This window comes from Asterias rubens, chromosome 8 (assembly GCF_902459465.1).
Source record: "Asterias rubens chromosome 8, eAstRub1.3, whole genome shotgun sequence".
In the NCBI taxonomy this organism is placed as follows: domain Eukaryota; kingdom Metazoa; phylum Echinodermata; class Asteroidea; order Forcipulatida; family Asteriidae; genus Asterias; species Asterias rubens.
In genome coordinates, this window is record NC_047069.1 from 4,950,999 (window position 1) to 4,969,445 (window position 18,447).

The following is an 18,447-nucleotide window of genomic DNA, read 5'->3' on the forward strand; positions in this document are numbered from 1 at the left end:
TCAACAGCTCTCCATTGCTCGTTACCAAGTAAGTTGTCGTGCCAAAATTTATTTTGAGTAATTACAATAGTGCCTTTAAGACGTAAAAGGGCTATAATGAAAAAGACATTGTGAAAATATACTTTGAGAAGATTAAAAAATTACTTTGAAAAAAGTCAAAGAACACCAGACTAGGGTAGTTTTGATCAGACTGGTGCTACTGACCCCAACACATAAACCTCAACATTGTGACAACCTGTGTTTGTGATTTATAGACCTTGCAACATCACAACCCAAGTTCTTGCCAACCAAGGTTGGAAAAAACTATGAAAAGCCATAATTGCAAAACAAAAACAGATGTCACACAACTATTCAAAAAAAGTGTTGGAAGCAACGAATCAAGGGAGATGTTTTATTTAATTGAAAGATTGAAGACAATTTTGAAATTGATCTGTTCACACCATTGAATGTTTCACTAACAATCGGCCATTATGCACACTAAAAACCCAGACATCACTTATTTCCGGGTCAAGTTTACCCGGAAACTGGCAAAAAAAAAAAAAAAAAAAAACCCAATATGGTTCAAACTGACATAGAATCTAAAAAGCCTTTGGAGTGCTTCGGTTGCCCATGGTTGTATACTCCCCAGGGACCTGAGATAGATTATAGGAATGTTGTTGGCCTAATGACCAGGGCACTAATGTCAAGCGCATTGAGGCATTTATTGGGAAATACACTTCATAAGAATTTGTTATTATTATTATTAATAAGGAAAACCAAATTTTTGGCAGTTTCTCTGGGTCATTTTGACCCGAAAATAGGTCACGATGGGACTTAATAAAAATCTGGGTCAATTCTGACCCTAGAGTTTTTAGAGTGTGTCAACCAAAAATGCATGCTAATAATCATCTTGCAATAGGAACCAGATTTTTGTTGTTCTTCCAGCCTCTGTTTGGTAACATTGATATCAATGGGAGAAATTCAAGATGGCTGCACCATGATAAACATCTATTCTGAACCAGGAGTATTTAATAATAATAATAGTACAAGAGTAACCAGTACTTATAAAGCATTTTTCCCACCCGAAGGGCGTCTCACAGCCCTTCCAACATTCGTACCTTTGGTCACTGGGCCTTAATTGACTCCTTAAACCATCTAAGCCCCCTTGGGAGTATATTTTAGAGCGTGTCACCCAGTGGGGTTTGTTTATCAACAACAGAAAGGCCTATACTCACGTGCAGAAGCAGGTATAATTGAGAGTTTCTGTGCCCTTTGCGCCAAAGAAGTATCGCAACAGTGTGGTTTCCTGAACCTGTAGCTCCTGTTTGAAGGTTTAAGTGAAGCATGGCAGGTAGACAAGTTAATAACCAAAACAGAAAGTATTTCCTTTTACACATACACCAAAAACCATGAAACTAAAATTAGTTGGTTTCAAAAATGATTTTGTTGGGATTGAATTTGGACGTAAAGCATAAATAGAATGAACAAACCTTATTTCATTGTACTATTTGGCGAATATATTGAAGAAGAAAAAATGTCCCCACTCAACTTAAAATGCAATTGATACCTTTTACCATGTGATATATTTTGAAATGATAGTAAACCATGCAGAGAAAATCACATAATAACACAATCTTCCAGGCAAAGATAAATCATGCAAGAGTGGATCAGCCTTAAAACTGATGAAAAAACCTCCACAGAGAAAAAAAGATGTGCAAAGTGAGAAATGGATTTGTCAATCTATAAAAATATAAGCCTATGTTTCTGCTACATAAATCTAGACACTGTGTATGACATTAATGTTGACAAAGGCTACATATCGTCACTGACACTGCGAGCTAGCACACATGTAGATAACAGTAAAAATTGGCAATTGGAGAAAGCGGTGTTTAAAGTTTAATGCTTTTTAAAATCAAGTTTTCCAACAATATTTCAAGGTATTTTAGTGTTCTCACAGTGGAGACTTGATACATTGAACTCTATATATAGACATTGTTTTTACTGCTTTTTGTCTTAAAATAAAAAGCAAATGTGCAAGTTCGTGCGTTGAAAATTAATGCAAATAGACATTTTCCATTTTCCAATGACATTCCATCCAATGTATGTTTGTCGGTCCATGAAAATGTAGAACAATGCACACGTTACACACAAGGTTGTTGCTAGTTCGTTGCAATTGTACATTTTACCTTTGTGTTAGTTCGTGGCAATGACAATTTTCTGTTTCAGTGCAAACTTCCAATGCCTTATCATAGTAATTAAAAAAGTAAAACTCCTGAAGAGTTGAAACTTCATGAATGTAAGGACTGAACCCCAGAAAAAGTTGTGTGCTAGTTTGTGGCACTGGTGACGATATCGTAGGCAATGTATAATTGTAATGTTGGCAAAGGTTAGCTTTTCTTCTTTTGAATCAAGATATAACCACTGTATACAGCACTAAACCTTTGGAATAATCAGCAATAACACGTATGTATATATATAAATAAATAAAAATGAATATTCCTTTTCAATTTTACATTTTTGAATCAAACTTTTTAATAGGGAAAAGATAAGTGCGAGAGTAATTGATTCTATTTATGTCACCAGGGGTGGATTTCACAAAGGTAGTCCTAACTTATGACTAGTCCTAGGCAATGCTGAGATAGGACCAGTCCTAAGTTAGGATGAGTTACTGGTCCTAACTTAGGACTGGTCCTATCTCTTCGCATTGCCTAGGGCTAATCCTAAGTAAGGACTACCTTTGTGAAATCCACCCCAGGCAAGCTTAGTGGTTTTAGTGGTAATACATCTGCTCTATCAATGCAAAGACCGTGGGTTGGATCATCCCACCTGAGTGATGTGCTTGATTTTTTTCAACAGAACTTAATGGAAAGTACTGAGTATATAGTGTATAGTGTTTTGCACACATCTGTGTATGGATAAAACCAAGTAATATTATTATCCCTGATTTAATATCTATTGAACATATCAGTTATAGTATCATTTGTTTGCCTTCATGATGATGATTTGGTTTCAGTGCCATAAAACGCCGAATACATCGGTGCGGGAGTAAACAAACAAAATATAAAGCCCAATACAAAACTAACATATACTAAATCCATTGTTGCTCATACACGTATTCCAGTGTGGAGTTCCCTAAAGTTTGATGTGTTTCCCTTCTGCTCTACCCATATATTTGGGATCAGCTTGACCAGATTTACATGAAATGACAATGCCTGACATCTACATCTGCGCTTCTGGTAAATAGATCAACAAACCTGTCTGGTTTTTACTTGTGCTCATTTTAGATACCATACAGAGACCAAGGGCAAATAAAATAAAAACAATTAAAAAAGGGAACTTATTTCTGTGACTTTAAACAGCATGGTTGCTGTAGGTTTACAGTGCAGAGCTTTTCAGCGGCCCTTATAAGTTACTGTGGCTTGCAAAAGTCTTCTGCGTCTTTTTTTTGGGTAAGTTAGTTTTACATCACAGTCGCAGTAAGTTGACAGGGAGGTCAGTTTAAAATGCGTCGCCATTGGTTTTAATTTTGTCATTCTACAGAAATGTTGTGGTACTCTAACCCCCAAATCCATCGGGAACACGGTTTGATTTGGCTTTAGATTTCACTGTTTCGCTTTTAGATGTAGCTTTTATGTAAAGCATTCTGTGAACTGACAGGAAATCATGTAGAGGAAGTGGATTGACCTGGAAACAAGAAACCTTTATTGACTTACCGTTTGAAAGATATTTACATAAACAAATATTATAAATCAAGCTTTGTCTGAACAAACTACATGTACTAATACCAACTCATCATGAAGAGAAAATCATACTATAACTGTTTAGTCACACAAAGTTGTGTGCTTTCAGTTGCTTGATTTCGAGACCTCAAATTCTAATTCTGAGGTCGCAAAATCAAATTCGAGGAAAATTACTTCTTTCTCGAAAACTACGTGACTTCAGCGGGAGCAATTCTCATGTTTTATACTATCAACAGCTAGCTCCCTTTTACTCATTACCAAGAAAGGTTTTATGCTAATAATTATTTTGAGTAAAAACCAATAGTGTCCACTGCCTTTAATTTATGGACTCAGGATAGTATACCGAGTTTAAGTGCTTTACACACATCTGTGCAAGGGTAAAAACCAAATAAAATGTAACTGCTGTGGTCTTAGTTAAATTTTGATTCAAAGATATAAAGCGCCACCACCAAGAGGTATCTTTGCCTTAACAGCCTTGTTTGTAAATTCACACATTTGAAGAAAAAAAATGTTGGAGAATACATTCTCAAAGAAATATGTATAACACCAGAACGTACAAAAAATGAAGTTTTACAAAATGCACTTTTAAAAAGATGCAAAGAAACAGGAACAAAATTCAAAAAGCAAAATGTAATGTTTTGATTATTAATGGGTAAAATAATAAAAGCTGTTATAATGAAAAACGTGGAAAACTCAAAAACGTTTTGTGATAAAACACTGTTATTATGTCACTGGGTATTTTCAAGCACTTCACACGTTCCTACGTTTCGCATTTAGCGTTCAATTCCCCCAAAACAATGTATTGTAAAAAAATATGTATGTGTTGTTGGAATGCATTTTGTAGTCATGTTGGTTAAAATTAAATCCACCACAATTACCGGTTGAGTTGAGGATCTAGTCTTGAGGTTTCTGTCGTCTCTCAAAGCCTTAAAAGAAAAGTGTCACAACTAAGTTTAAAACGTCAACACTACTATCGCTCGTTAATTTCATGGCAAGCAAAGGAACATAATCAAGGATGGGTGTTATGACAGCATGACTTTGATTATTGGAGAGGCTTAATTTAGTTAATACCTGTTATTTGTAAGGTCTACCATTCATGCCCTTACAACTTTTCTACTAAAATGTTGAGCTTTTTTCTGCAAAGCATTTAGTGATTGTCATGCAGGAACTTGTTCTCGATGATAGATGAAAGTTTCATCGACAAAAGTTAAGATAGTTTTGACTACAGTTATTCATCTTCCCTTAGTACACTGCAGTGAGTTTTACACAGCTTGTCATGAACTCAGTTCAGTTGTTCACGTAAGAATTTATGTCCAACTAAACTAAACTGTTTTTCCTCAGAAAATGTCTGAGATTAATTGCTGGTCCATTCAATTACTGAAAGACTTTAACAGAATATGTGCCACTGAAAGCCAGTTTGCAATAAATTGAATTTCATCCAAACATCCTCACACAAATGGAAAAATAATGGCTCCATAAACAGTAGACCATATAACCCTGTAGGAATCATCAGGAATAATAACAAATTTGTAATCACTAATTCTGAAATTTGTTTACTTCCTAGACTTTAAAATAGATTGTCCTATTACGTCTTTTATCGAACGCTAGTTAGTTTAGAGTTGATTGATTTTGACTACTGCTGTTGCTGCAAACTGCCTTTTGAGATAAACAATCCAAGATTCTAAATTGCATTGTGTTTGTGTATAATAATAATAATAGTAGCAAGTAGTAAAGTGTGCAAAGTGTCACCTACGCCTAGGATGCTGGTTAGATTCTAATCAATTTATGTAAGGTGCAGAAGATTAACTGGTGCAGTAAGGTATTTTGTGTGCTGATTGCTGGGCCCAATTTCATGGAGTTGCTTAAGCACCAAAAGTAGCTTAGCACGGTATAAATACGTTGACCAGAATGCAGTTTTTATCCAAAGAAGCATTCCATATGTATCTTTTTGTGGCTCTGGTAAAGCTGCTTATTTTAATGCAGAACAATTGTTAAGCAGAATTTCCTGCTTAAGCAGCTCTATGAAATTTGGCCTAGGTTTTGGTTAAGATCATTATATTGTGAATGTTGGAGTGAATTGTATCGCAGAGTGACAGGGTTTGTTAGAAAAGATGTTAATTATTTGAACATGAGAAGATCGAAGTAAAAGCAAAACTGATCCGTCACCAGTAAGACGCATTAGCATGAAAAAATGCATGTGCAAATAATTCTAGCATTTCCACATTCTTTTCAAAGGCACATACCGTGAGAATTGTCAATGCTTAGTTCTTAAAAAAATGTCAATCATGCAATAAAAGACCGAGTTTGTTTTCAAGATATTGGTGTTATAAACTAACAGCCAACTTCGTCAAGTATTCAGCTTGCTACATCAATAAGCCCAATGCTATTTGTGTCTTTTGATAATGAGAAGGCAAAATGAATTGAAGATGAGTGCTTCAGTAGACCGATCCATTAAGCTCCGCCCCATTGCGTATTGACCAACCACAACCCAATGAAGGTCTGACAAATAAGGACCGACATGCGTGCGCATTCTAGGGGCGCGCGGCAGAGTTGTGCAGAAAGGCATTGGAGAGCCCCCATGTTCTTGCTCACACGTGCGTCGTGGGCGGAGCCTACTGGATCGGTCTATTAGCGATCTGACCACAATAAATGATGTTAGTATTTAAGCAAAAAAGCAAACCCTCTATAAAATTCATAATTACAAAATATCAATAATTCAAAAAGCCATTGAACATAAAGTTACAGCAGAAAGGCACTAATGTAACTAGAAGTTTGCACATAACTACAATGAAGTGACTTGAACATTTTTAAACACTGCTCTAATTAACATTGCTCTAAATAGATTAATTTGCATGCGGTTGAAGCTGAATCACCTTATGGAGCATTATTCCTGATCTATTAGGCTACGATAGCTACCGCATTATGTCAAACACATCTTCTATTTATCATAACATGCATTGGAGTCATCATGTATGGCTCCAGAGTAACACCGAATCAAAATACTGAATTAAGCACATGAAAAGTTTGACGTCTGAAACAGTTGGGAGCGTCTTAGTTTCAGTCGTTGATCTTGGCCAATTTTAGGCTCATGTATGGAAATTGGATGAAAACAGATGGAAAACTGACATCTGCTGGCTCAGAGCCTGTTGTTTTCAAATAGTAGTATGGAATACCCTATTACTGTGGTACTAAAGCAGGTCATTAGATTAAGAATAAAACATTTCCAGCAACCTATGAGATCGGCCTGCTATTAATGTTTGGAGCGGCTTAAACAAATTTTGTATTACTATTTCCAGCCAATTTACAAATTAGTTCAACTGTCAGAATTAAAATTTTACTTGGGACCGACGTACAGCCGCTCCCAATCTCTTTGGTTCAACACGACTCTGGAGCGCCTGTCTGACCTGAATGTAAGACTGCTCTTGTAAAACGAGACAGAAGCCAGCGTTTTTGAGAGTGCCAACATATAAATTCCATCATTATTTCTGACAGCTTAGGAAACTGTATCCCGAGGAAGAAGTGATTCCTGAAAATATCCTATAACGGCCAGAGTGGAAATTAGTAACATTGTGCAATTTATGCTCAAGTAGTAGGTCATGCTTTCCATGGCAACCGCAATTAAATTATCAAAAGTCACAGGCAAAATACTGAAGCCAACATACAAAAAAAATGGTGAACGTTAAAAAAAATAAACTTGAAACTGATGAAAAGAAACATAAAAATTTATGAACACTGAATAATATAAATTTAAAACTGATGAAGCCAAAGAATTGGAACGGCAGAAAAAGTAACAGGGATAAAATTGGTTGGGGGGAAATCAGGAGAACTGTTGGGAGTGCAATAGGAGACTTTCCAACGCTAGGTGGCAGCAGACATACCGGGTAAATTTCCATTGTTTACGTAGTTCTGAACATGCGCATAATTCTGAGAACAATGGATTTACCCGGTAAGTCTGCTGCCCTCTATCGTCCCAGAAAGTCTCCCATTTGTATGATTGGATACCTACATGCAGATGACCAGAGTATCATCCGGGGTTAAGTGAGAATGATACACACAGGAAAGGGCAAAACGGAAAGGAAGAAGTGTCAATAATATAATGGGTTAGGATAGGTGTCAGGTTTAAATCCATTGTGAAAATTATTCCAGCAATAGGACCTATTGTAAAACGCGCAGCGCACATACATGTGCGTCTCCTGCACGGCATTTTGGGTTCAAAACATGCACAAAAGGAATGGACTCCCCGAAAACGGCAGAAATGGTTGATTGCTTTGTTCGTAGGTGCCTGAACACATGTATCATCTTTTTGTGTTCATTTTGACACACAAAATGACAGACAGCAGAGGTGCGTGCAAGTGCGCTACACATTTTGCGATGGGTCCATAATAGCCAAAAGACATTCACCTCAGTACAAATCTTTAGTAAAGAAATGTGAACAAAGTAAAATTCAGTGGTGCAAAGGTCTCAATTGACAGGGTAGAAATATTATGACGAATTGTCTGTAGACTTTTTCAGATATTTGTCATTTTAACTATGGATGGTCTAATTACCGTTTCCCAATAAAATACTATAAATTATTTAATATTGCAATGGAATGAAAGGCAATGTATATTTTGTGTTCAGTTTGTGGAAAACTGAGTCCACTACAATTAGGGCCACAGCTGGATACAGCTTAAGCCCAGTTCAAACTTCCTGCAAATGCGAATGAGATTCAAACTTTGACGTCACAAATTCGAAACAAATAACTCGCATCAGTTGACTTTAAGCTCAACTCCTACAAACATTTGCTGCCAAACAGCCCTATGCCATAAACATTTGTAGTGCATTTGCTTTCGCAGGAAATATGAACCGGGCTAAAGTGACCTCATTCGTATAAAAATCCAATTAATATTAAATGCTTGAATACACAAACACAACCTGAAGAAGAGTATGGAGGTTTATGACGCTACTCATTAAGCTGTCACATAATGGCAGGAGTTATTGGAGCATTGAATGCAAGGGTGGACTGATGAATACTTAATAAGCCAGATATTATGCTGTCCAATTAGTTTACAGTGGAAATAATACACAGGTAGGACTACTTAAAGGATCACTATGCCTTGGATCGGTCAAGTTGGTCTTTGAAAAGCGTTTGAAACTGTTATTAAATGCATATGGTTAGAAAGATATTTTAAAAGTAGCACACAATGATCCACACAAATTTGCCTCAAAATTGCGTGGTTTTCCTTTTACTTTGCAAACTAACACGGTCGGCCATTTATGGGAGTCAAAAATTTGACTCCCATAAATGGTTGACTGTGATAGTCAACGAAGTAAAAGGAAAACCACGCAATTTCAAGTGATACTTGTGTGGATCATTATATTCTACTATTGAAATATCTCTCTAATCATATGCTTTTTATAACAAATGGTTACAAACGCTTTTCAAAGACCAACACGACCGATCCAAGGCAACATGTTCCTTTAATACAGCAGTCCAGACTAAATGATATGAGGTATAGAAAATATATTTATATTGAACTCTGATTGAACTGAGCAACATAATGGAGACAATCAGTCGTGTAACCAGATGGGGAAAATGGTGCACATGTAGTTTTTGGAAAGAAAAAAAAAATTGCTTCTATATGCAAGTAGTCGCAACTCACTGAATACAGAGCTCTGCCAATGACAATCGTATAGCCCCCTCTTGTGGCCACTTACATTGGGAAGGGTTCCAACCACTGATCTCTTATAATACCGACTGGGATATAGCAGGTTGTGTGTGTTCATTGAAGTCAGTAGACACCATTTTGAAACTCGCATTGATTGAACATTATCAACGCATGCCGAGCATGTATTAATGCCAATTTTCAAGAGGAGTAAACAATCAATAAAATTACAATGTGGGCATAAAAAAGCTTTAGCAATCAAGATCCAAGAATTGTTAGGCATTTTGGACCCAACTATGTGGATATTTGGCCGAAGCACACTGAAGTAACATGCAAGGTCCTCAGAATGTTTTCTTCTTGGTGTTTATCCGAGTTTTAAAAGCCTTACTGCGCAATATGGAGCTATATGGTTTTCTCTTGATAATTTTTAAGAAGAAGAAAACAAAAAACACTTTATGTATGCAGTGTTTGTATCAAAAAGGTTTTTATGCGAGTTTCAAAGTAATGACCGCCGCATGTATGTGACAACCTCACGATTTTGTGCACGCGCAAAGGCCCGACCTGCTCACCGGTTGGCATCATATAGGTCAGTGGCTGCAACTCATCCAGCACAATGCCCTTACCATCTTGCTGCTTTTTTTTTTGACAGAATCTTAACTGAAGCTAAAGTCACACACAAAGTTTCCAAAAGCTACATTAATGCGTTCAGACAACTACACACTCAAGTGCATGCGCTATGATACATTACAGAGTCAAACCAGGGTGCTGTTTCATTGACCAAGACAAGCAGATGATAATGATGCAACTAAAGCCCTGTTCATACTTCCTACGAATGCGAAACGAACTTTCACATCACAATTCATTACGAATAATTTTGTGTCTGTTGACTTGTGCTGAACTCCTGCAAAAGTGGCCACGTGACGCAAAAAGTTGTTTAGCATTCACAATAGTAGGAAGTATGAACCTGGATTTACGATACTACATGTATGTGTGCAAAGTTAACATTAAACAGAAACAACACATACAGCATGCCAGACAGTGGTACAACACAAACATCTACACAGAAAGATGCAAACAAGTCTTTATGAGCATCATGGGTTCAAGCACATGAATTTGATCTTGCATTCACAATGCGGCAAATGCAGCACAATGCACAATACTGTAGCTCATGCAATAAATAAATACAGCAAGTTAATTTTGTTGTTGGTTAAAAATCAATACAAAGCTCACTTGTCTGTTATGAATCTGTACATAGTTGCATCTGAGGTCATCATTCTGATTATCAGCAACACAAATGTGTAAATAAAAACTTTACAATTGTTTTCTTTCGTAGTCGCTCTGATACGTAACTCAGAAGTAGTACCCAAAATTTAAAAACATTACATCCAAAAATAAAAAACATTTCCCTGAGAAATTTGTCTTGTTTTTTCCCTCTGAAACTGTTTCTTGTAGGAGGCACATTGAAAATTTTGTCTCAGGCTTTTAACGTGAGGTTTACAATAAATTGAATTGAATTTATTTGAACTCGTGCAATCTTACAAACCTTTTGTAACTTTAACTATGAAAATATGCTGGAAAAAAGTAAATTGTTGCATAGCATTCCATTCACAAGTTCTTCATTTCTTTCGAGCAATTTATTTTTTACCACACTCTGTAAAAGTTCGCTGAGAGAGATTACATCCTCTGGCAGAGTTGATTTGTTGATTGCACTGTGGGAGCTTTGAGGCCATAATCCCAACAGACGGCTCCAATGTTTAAGTGCATGCTGTTGGCAATCAGATATGAACTCTTAAAGGCACTGGACACACTTGGTAAATGTCAAAGACCATTTGATGTATCCGTATCCCAACATATGCATAAACAAAAACAACTCTGTGAAAATTTGGACTCAATTGGTCATCAAAGTTGCAAGAGAATACTGAAAGAAAAAAAACACCCTTGTTGCATTACCTTGGTGTGCTTTCAGATGTATGGAAAAGGCTTCACCTAAAGTCTTTTATTATTTGAGTAATAAATAACCTCTGTCTGAAAAACTTACCAATGACATTCAAGTTTCTAATTGCAAAAAAGGGTGAAAATTTCCAATAACACTTAACTTTAGTACAGTGTTTTTCAGTTTTCTATGGCACTGTTTTGAAAACAAACAAAGAGGAAGTCAACTGATCAGCTGATAAGTTGCATGTCTGGTTTATGCTATTATTTTGAGTAATTACCAATAGTGTCCAGTGCCTTTAACTACAACTGTTCTTATTCTAACAGACAACAATTTCTTTTAATTATGAAAGTGGCTCACACAAAGCCTGGTGTTGAGAGACAGATCGGCGCATCATAAAACAAAAAATAAAGAGAAAAAGAGAGATAGACAAACATTGTAGCAGAAACACCGAGCAAAAGACCCACACTAAAAGCTCCAAACCTAGCGCACAAAGAATAACACAGACATTATCAGTGCACAGAAACTCAGCCTGGGGTTCAACGAAAAGAGATCAATGGTTAGTTCAATTGGACAGTGTTGTGTGGCAAAAGGGGGAGAAGATAAAGTTAGTTGACTAGTAAGCCATTTGCGATTTAGATTTGAATATTGTCAGGTACAATGACTTGCTTGATCACAAGTTGCCACTTAAATTTGAATTCATCAGACTATAGAGTCAGTTGCTATGTCAGATGATTCGGGGCAAGCTTTTGCTTAGTTTTGTAAGAGACGGTGAACACCCATACACAATTCTGAATGGATGTGTATGGCATAATGGTACCAGGGTCTGTTCATCTGGACAGTCTGCATCTGGAGGTTGCTATACAAAAGCTTGTCCTGAACCGTGTGACATAGCAACTGTCTCTATAGTCTGAGGAACTCATATTTAAATGGTAACTTGTGATGCTGAAGCACGTCATTGTACCAGACAATATTCAAATCAAACACGCAAATGGCTTAATGTGGCAATGAAGTCAAATGTTTATTGAGGAGATTTCTATACTAATTTACACAGAGTGCATTTCTTATAATAAACCGCCCTTCATATCCAAAGAAAGTCAGCATGGGGATTTAATTTTTTTATAAAATATTTAAAAAGGTCAAAATAAATAACTGGGAAAGAAATTGCCAACTCAGAAAAAATTAAGCGCTGGTCCAAGTAAATGTAGCATCAGTATCAGCATTTTTTTTTTTCCATAGCAGGGAGTTTTAGTCATTGATGTTACTTTGATTTTGCCAAAAATAGTAATAGGCCTGACATTTTGACCCAAGCAGAGACTTTCTCGCATAAATAAAGACATGGACACTATATTGGTAATTGTCAAAGACCAGCCTTCTCACTTGGTGTATCTCACATATGCATAACATAACAAACCTGTGAAAATTTGAAATCAATTGGTCGTCAAAGTTGCGAGATAATAATGAAAGAAAAAACATCCGTTTCACACAAAGTTGTGCGCTTTTAGATGCTTGATTTCCAGACCTCAAATTCTAAATTCGAGGTCTCGAAATCAAGTTCGTGGAAAATTACTTCTTTCTCAAAAACTATGTCACTTCAGAGGGAGCCGTTTCTCACAATGTTTTATACTACCAACCTCTCCCCATTACTCGTAATCAAGAAAGGTTTTATGCCAATAATTATTTTGAGTAATTACCAATAGTGTCCACTGCATTTAAGCTTTGTAATCGAAATGTCAGGCTCCATATGCTAGGGTCATTTGTTACATTTATACCATAGGTCCTTTTGGTTGGTAAGCAGCAGGAAACAGCTAATTCTATTTTTTTATTTGAATTTTTGAGTTTTTGTGCCGCAAACATTTGAAAAACTTATTCTGGACGCATAATCTGTCTGGAAACAACAACACAGAGGCCTGCCGTGTGCACACCATAGAAATTGGAGGACATTACATACTGGCTTTGGTGTGTAGCGGTATTTGGTTAATAAACTCACAAGCTCATTGCTCATATCGCTCTCGGTCTTCTTACGGAATATCTCCTCCATCTGTAAAATGAAGACAATGTTTAATCTAATCATTAATCAAGTCATGAAACATATGAGTTAGCTAAGAGAGTTTTGCCGTAACACGATGTGACGTGGCGTGTCATGGCCGAGCGGTTAAGAGCACCGGATTCAAGCTCTGGTGTTTGATCGACAGAGTGTGGGTCCAAAACCCGGTCGTGACCCTTGCTATGTATGTACATGTATGGACTGTAAAAGTGGTAACCCTGTTTCAGCCCTAGGAGTAGGTGGCAAAGGCCTCTGGAAAAAAAATATTGTAGCCCACACCTTGAACTGGCATTCAGGCCTTGTGTGTCTGGCGACTTGCATATAAAAAGTTTTTTTTTTAAACCCCCATGGAGAAGTGCTGGGTTCTGAAAAGAAATGGTGGTTTAACAATTTAATGTTTCGATAAGTATGCTCTTATTTTTCTTCAAGAGAAGAACACCAGTTCTTTTCAGAACCAAGACTACTCAAAGAAATATTAACATGGTACAAATTGCTTACAAACATCGGTGTAAAAGTAAGGACCACATAATACACTATTAAATGTTGGCAAACCATTGAAAGTAAATATTACATTAAGGGTGCGTTTTGCAGTCGTAACCATTAACTGTTACGATTCACGTGGCTAATTGTTAATCATTGGTCAATGACCGAAACAGTTATTGATTACAGCTGGGAAAAACATACCCCTGCTATTTATTGTGTGACCCTTGTTCTTACAAAAAGAGTGACTCTGTGCGTTCCGGGGCATTTCCTGGCAAGCAAGATACTAATCTTTAAATTTTGTGTCACAATTTCAACATAAAGAGCAATAAGTTATTAAAGTAACACTGAATTTTTTTTTTCTAATTAAACATTGAAACCCCTAAACAGCAGTGCAGTTTCCATGAAATATTTGATTTTATATTTTCTTCCATTGGGATGTGTGCAAATTGTGCCCACAGGAAGTCCAGGCTCTGTGGCATTTTTGTAAGACAAGAAACTCTAGCTTTTCAGCACAGTGCCACCTTGTGACCAAAATTTACTGCATTCAGGTAATAAATTTAACACCAGTTGGAATTTGCTGTGCAGTTAAACATCGGGCGCCCCCATGTGGCAAATAAAAGCCAACTGCTTTTTTTTTTAGTGTGTTAATCTGCTTAAGTTTCTCTTTGGGATTTATAGCTTGTTTTGTGCAATGTATTTCATTTGTACTGTTGTGGTTCGAATAAATAATAACAGTAATATACCAGAAGGAATTCTCTGCGGTCTATTTTGTTGTTGCCGTCTCGGTCAAACATCTTGAACGCCACCTCATATCCTGCCTTGGGTTCTGTGGAGTAAAAAGCAAACATCTCAACAATGGTACCAAGGAGCTGAAAGTTGACACAAAGATGCAACAAGGAAACAAAGGAGGAACAATAACTGATTGTTAGAAAGGTGGTCCTAGGAGGGACATAATAAGTGTAGTGTTGAGTCACTTGTGATCATCCTGGTATACAAATAACACTATAGAGAATATAGGTTCCCGGTTTCTAAAACCCTTCATGTTATTTTTGTTGACATTTTTTACTGAATAGAGAGCATTTATTTCTATATGATCATCACGAAATGCCCAAGCATCACTAATTCTTTTCATTCAGTTATTCAAATTTGTTTAGTAGAAATGTCAACAAAAAGAACATGAAATAGAAAATTTGTTTTGGTGTTCCTTGAGTCCCTATTTTAAAGGAACATTACAGAATTGGTAAGAAACAAAAATCGTGAAGATCACAGATTTACATAAAACTTACACGGTCTAATGATGATGATAGTAGAAAACATCCCTTGAAATAATTCTGTCTGAAGTTTCATATTTGACGAGAAATAAATAATCTAACTTTGTGTTTGGAGTTTATCGCTCGGTGAGCGTTGTATTCATGGTTGTTTTGGCATCGATGCAATGCAAGATTTGTAATCAATTTTTCACTATTCTCTCTTAACCCAGATAGCCGATCGATCTCAAACTTCTACAGGTTTGTTAGGTTATGTATATGGTGGATTACATAAAGTGCTTACACTGCTAGCAAAACCAATTCTGTAATGTTCCTTTAACATAAGAACCATTTCATATCTGGGCATGACCTTTACTTTGCCTTCGTTATGTGAGTGGAAGTAGGTCAAATCTTGCTGTCATTTTTTCTGCCCCCTTCAGGCTTTTTTGGATCTAAAAAGGGTTAACATCTGAATTGTGTTACATGATGAACTTACTAATTAATTGATACAAATATGTATGTTAATTCCTACCAAATATTTCATGTTTTGCAAGTTTTCTAGCTAGCTATTTCAACTGTAATAACAATTAATACAGCTTATGTACCCCGATTGGTTGAAAACTGGTCAAAAAGGGGTGTACTTACATGATATAAAGACCAGCTATGTGAACTCGTGGACTTAAATGGCCCCTTAACAAGAATATTCCATGGTGACAGACTTTTGTGAAAACCTTTTGCAAGTACAGACGGTGCCACGTGCACACCACGCTTACGTACAGACAATGTATCAATTTAAGCTAGCTGATATGCAAACAGGCGAACAATAACCAAAGTATTTAAATATGGTGATGTTAACTTTCAAAGCTCATAGTCTGTTTTTTTTTTGCAAATAAGCCTTTATAGTAAAATATGTGTAAGAGATAGGATCCCATGCAAACATTTAACAGCCTAAAGAATGGCCCTTGGACATGAATAGAACAATTCTATACAAATATCAGCAAAATGAAAAATGAAAAATTCTGATGATTGTTACCCTTTTTTTCTCTTCATTAAAGGTACTTACTACCAGCACTGACAGTGTCGGGAGCAGGTCTTCAATGTGTAGTAAAGGACCTTAGTTTGGTGGCTGGTGACTATGTAGCTGCCAAACCAAAACCTGGTCATTACCATGCAGTGAAGACAGGCTCCTCACAGTTATTGCTGAAGCATATACTGCGATATAAAGGAGTACTTAGGTATAACCATAGAAAAAGAACCCGGAGAACTCAGAGTGTGACATTGCGCGTGTGATTTCAATGGAAAACCTTTTTTATTATTATGCGTGTATGGCAAAATTAGCAAATAACTCAACTGTTTTGCTGTCAGTGATAATATGATGCCATACAGTGGACGTCATGAACATTGATCAATGAAAACACATAAAAATGGTCTATGTGGGGTGTAATAAGCTGGCCATAGATGACACACGCGGCGGTCAGGCTCAGCATTCTCTCGGCTCTATTTCTGTTATGGGTACAACAGATACTTACTGGTAAGTATGCACAGCAGAAACAAGTACTCAGTGTAGGAAATGATTCCTGTATTGAAATAAATCAAAAATAAAGGAAAACTTTGAATAACAAACAGAGAGCACAAAACAATTTCAAGCTTGTCTACATAATTTTGTACTTATCTTATTGCAGTGATACAACTGAGGCAGTTGTAGCTTAAAACAAATAGTCATAAACCAACCCCTTTTTTACAATTGAAAGTAGCCATAAGTTAATTATTAAAGAGGCCCATTTTTGGCAAAGATTGGAAAATGTTGCCATTTAGAACAGTAATGATGAAGTTCAGCAAATTGTTTTCCTAAGAATGAGAGAAGGAGGAATGGCCATATGATTTAGTATGAGTGATGTATGGGATGAGTTGAGAAGTAGAGCTGAAGTGGAGGGTACAGTGAGGCGTAGGCATGAAGGAGTTCTTGGGTCACAGATTGGTTGAGGCATTTGTATGTCAGTAGAGGTGAAATGGAGGGTACACCAAGGTTTGTTCAATGAGGTTGGTATGAATGAAAGAGTTCTTGGGTCGCAGATTGGTTGAGGGATTTGTATGTCAGTAGAGGTGAAATGGAGGGTATACCAAGGTTTGTTCAATGAGGTTGGAATGAATGAAAGAGTTCTTGGGTCGCAGATTGGTTGAGGGATTTGTATGTCAGTAGAGGTGAAATGGAGGGTACACCAAGGTTTGTTCAATGAGGTTGGTATGAATGAAAGAGTTCTTGGGGTGCAGATTGGTTGAGGGCTTTGCATGTCACTAGCTGGACTGGATGGAGGGTACAGCGAGGTTTGTATTGATGAAGAAGTTCTTGGAGGTACTGGGGTGCAGATTGGTTGAGGCATTTGTATGTCAGTAGAGGTGAAATGGAGGGTACACCAAGGTTTGTGCGATGAGGTTCGCATGAATGAAAGAGTTCTTGGGGTGCAGATTGGTTGAGGCATTTGTAAAGCAGCAGGAGCATGAACTCAACTCCTTTGGAGATAGGTGACCGATGATGTGTACAGAAAATGAGGTGATATTTTGGCGGGATGATGAGCCGGTGACAAGTAAAGCAACAGCGTTAGGTGGTTAGTTTAAAAGAGTCTTTCCTAGTTTCCTACTGATGTTAATAAACTTGAACTTGATTGATGTAGAACTTAGGCTTTAGACCTCTAGATTCTTGTGTTAGTGTTGTACTGAGTTTGTAGAGGCCTTAAAGTATCTGCCATTCCATTTGTTAGTGAGTTATAACTCGACACAAACCAGATGTTTTAGGAAAGAGGGGGATTTACTCTTGTTATGTCACGGTACCGCAGAAAAATCCTTTGAAATCCCTTGTTAAGAGATGTTTGACGCAGATAATGCTTTTAGGTGACTCACCAAACACCAAGAAACTTATCAATCACTTGTATCAGAAGACTGGTACAGTGAAGTGCGCCCTCTGTTGAAAGTTTAAGGACATCTTTTTAGTGTGACTACAGACCATGAGGGCCGTCTCTATAAATAGACAACTAGAAACGAGTGGTAGTAAAGAACATTATTACCTTTATCCATTATGGTTCTGAAGAGTTGTGTTGTGGATCCCTTCTTTTTACCAGGGGTATTGTCAAGCATATATTTCACCTTTTCTGCCTGCAGTCGAAAACGGCCAATACGAGCTAAGAATTGATAAAAAGAAAATTAATTTAAAAACATTGACAAAAACTATACAGTGAGATCAAGAACAATTATTTGAATACACCCGCTCATCATCAACATCTTTCCTTGCTATTAACTTTCCATTTTTTTATTTTTTTATTTCAACAGTGGCATGTTATGGTCGAGCGGTTTAGTTCACCGGACCCAAGCTCTGGTG

At 36.9% G+C, this 18,447-nt stretch overlaps 1 protein-coding gene across 1 annotated transcript in view; it reads right to left on the reverse strand.

Annotated features, from left to right (window-relative positions):
- LOC117293375 (calcium uptake protein 3, mitochondrial-like) overlaps positions 1-18,244 on the reverse strand; it is a 64,382-nt gene extending 46,138 nt beyond the window's left edge. The window contains exons 1-7 of the mRNA XM_033775674.1: positions 18,137-18,244; positions 16,604-16,651; positions 14,571-14,653; positions 13,249-13,338; positions 10,595-10,639; positions 4,598-4,645; positions 1,215-1,300 (exon numbers count right to left, since the gene is read on the reverse strand). Coding sequence (XP_033631565.1) covers positions 1,215-1,300; positions 4,598-4,645; positions 10,595-10,639; positions 13,249-13,338; positions 14,571-14,653; positions 16,604-16,651; positions 18,137-18,206 — 470 coding nt within the window. The 5' untranslated portion in view covers positions 18,207-18,244. The remainder of the gene's footprint in view (positions 1-1,214; positions 1,301-4,597; positions 4,646-10,594; positions 10,640-13,248; positions 13,339-14,570; positions 14,654-16,603; positions 16,652-18,136) is intronic.
- Between the last annotated feature and the right edge of the window lie 203 nt (positions 18,245-18,447).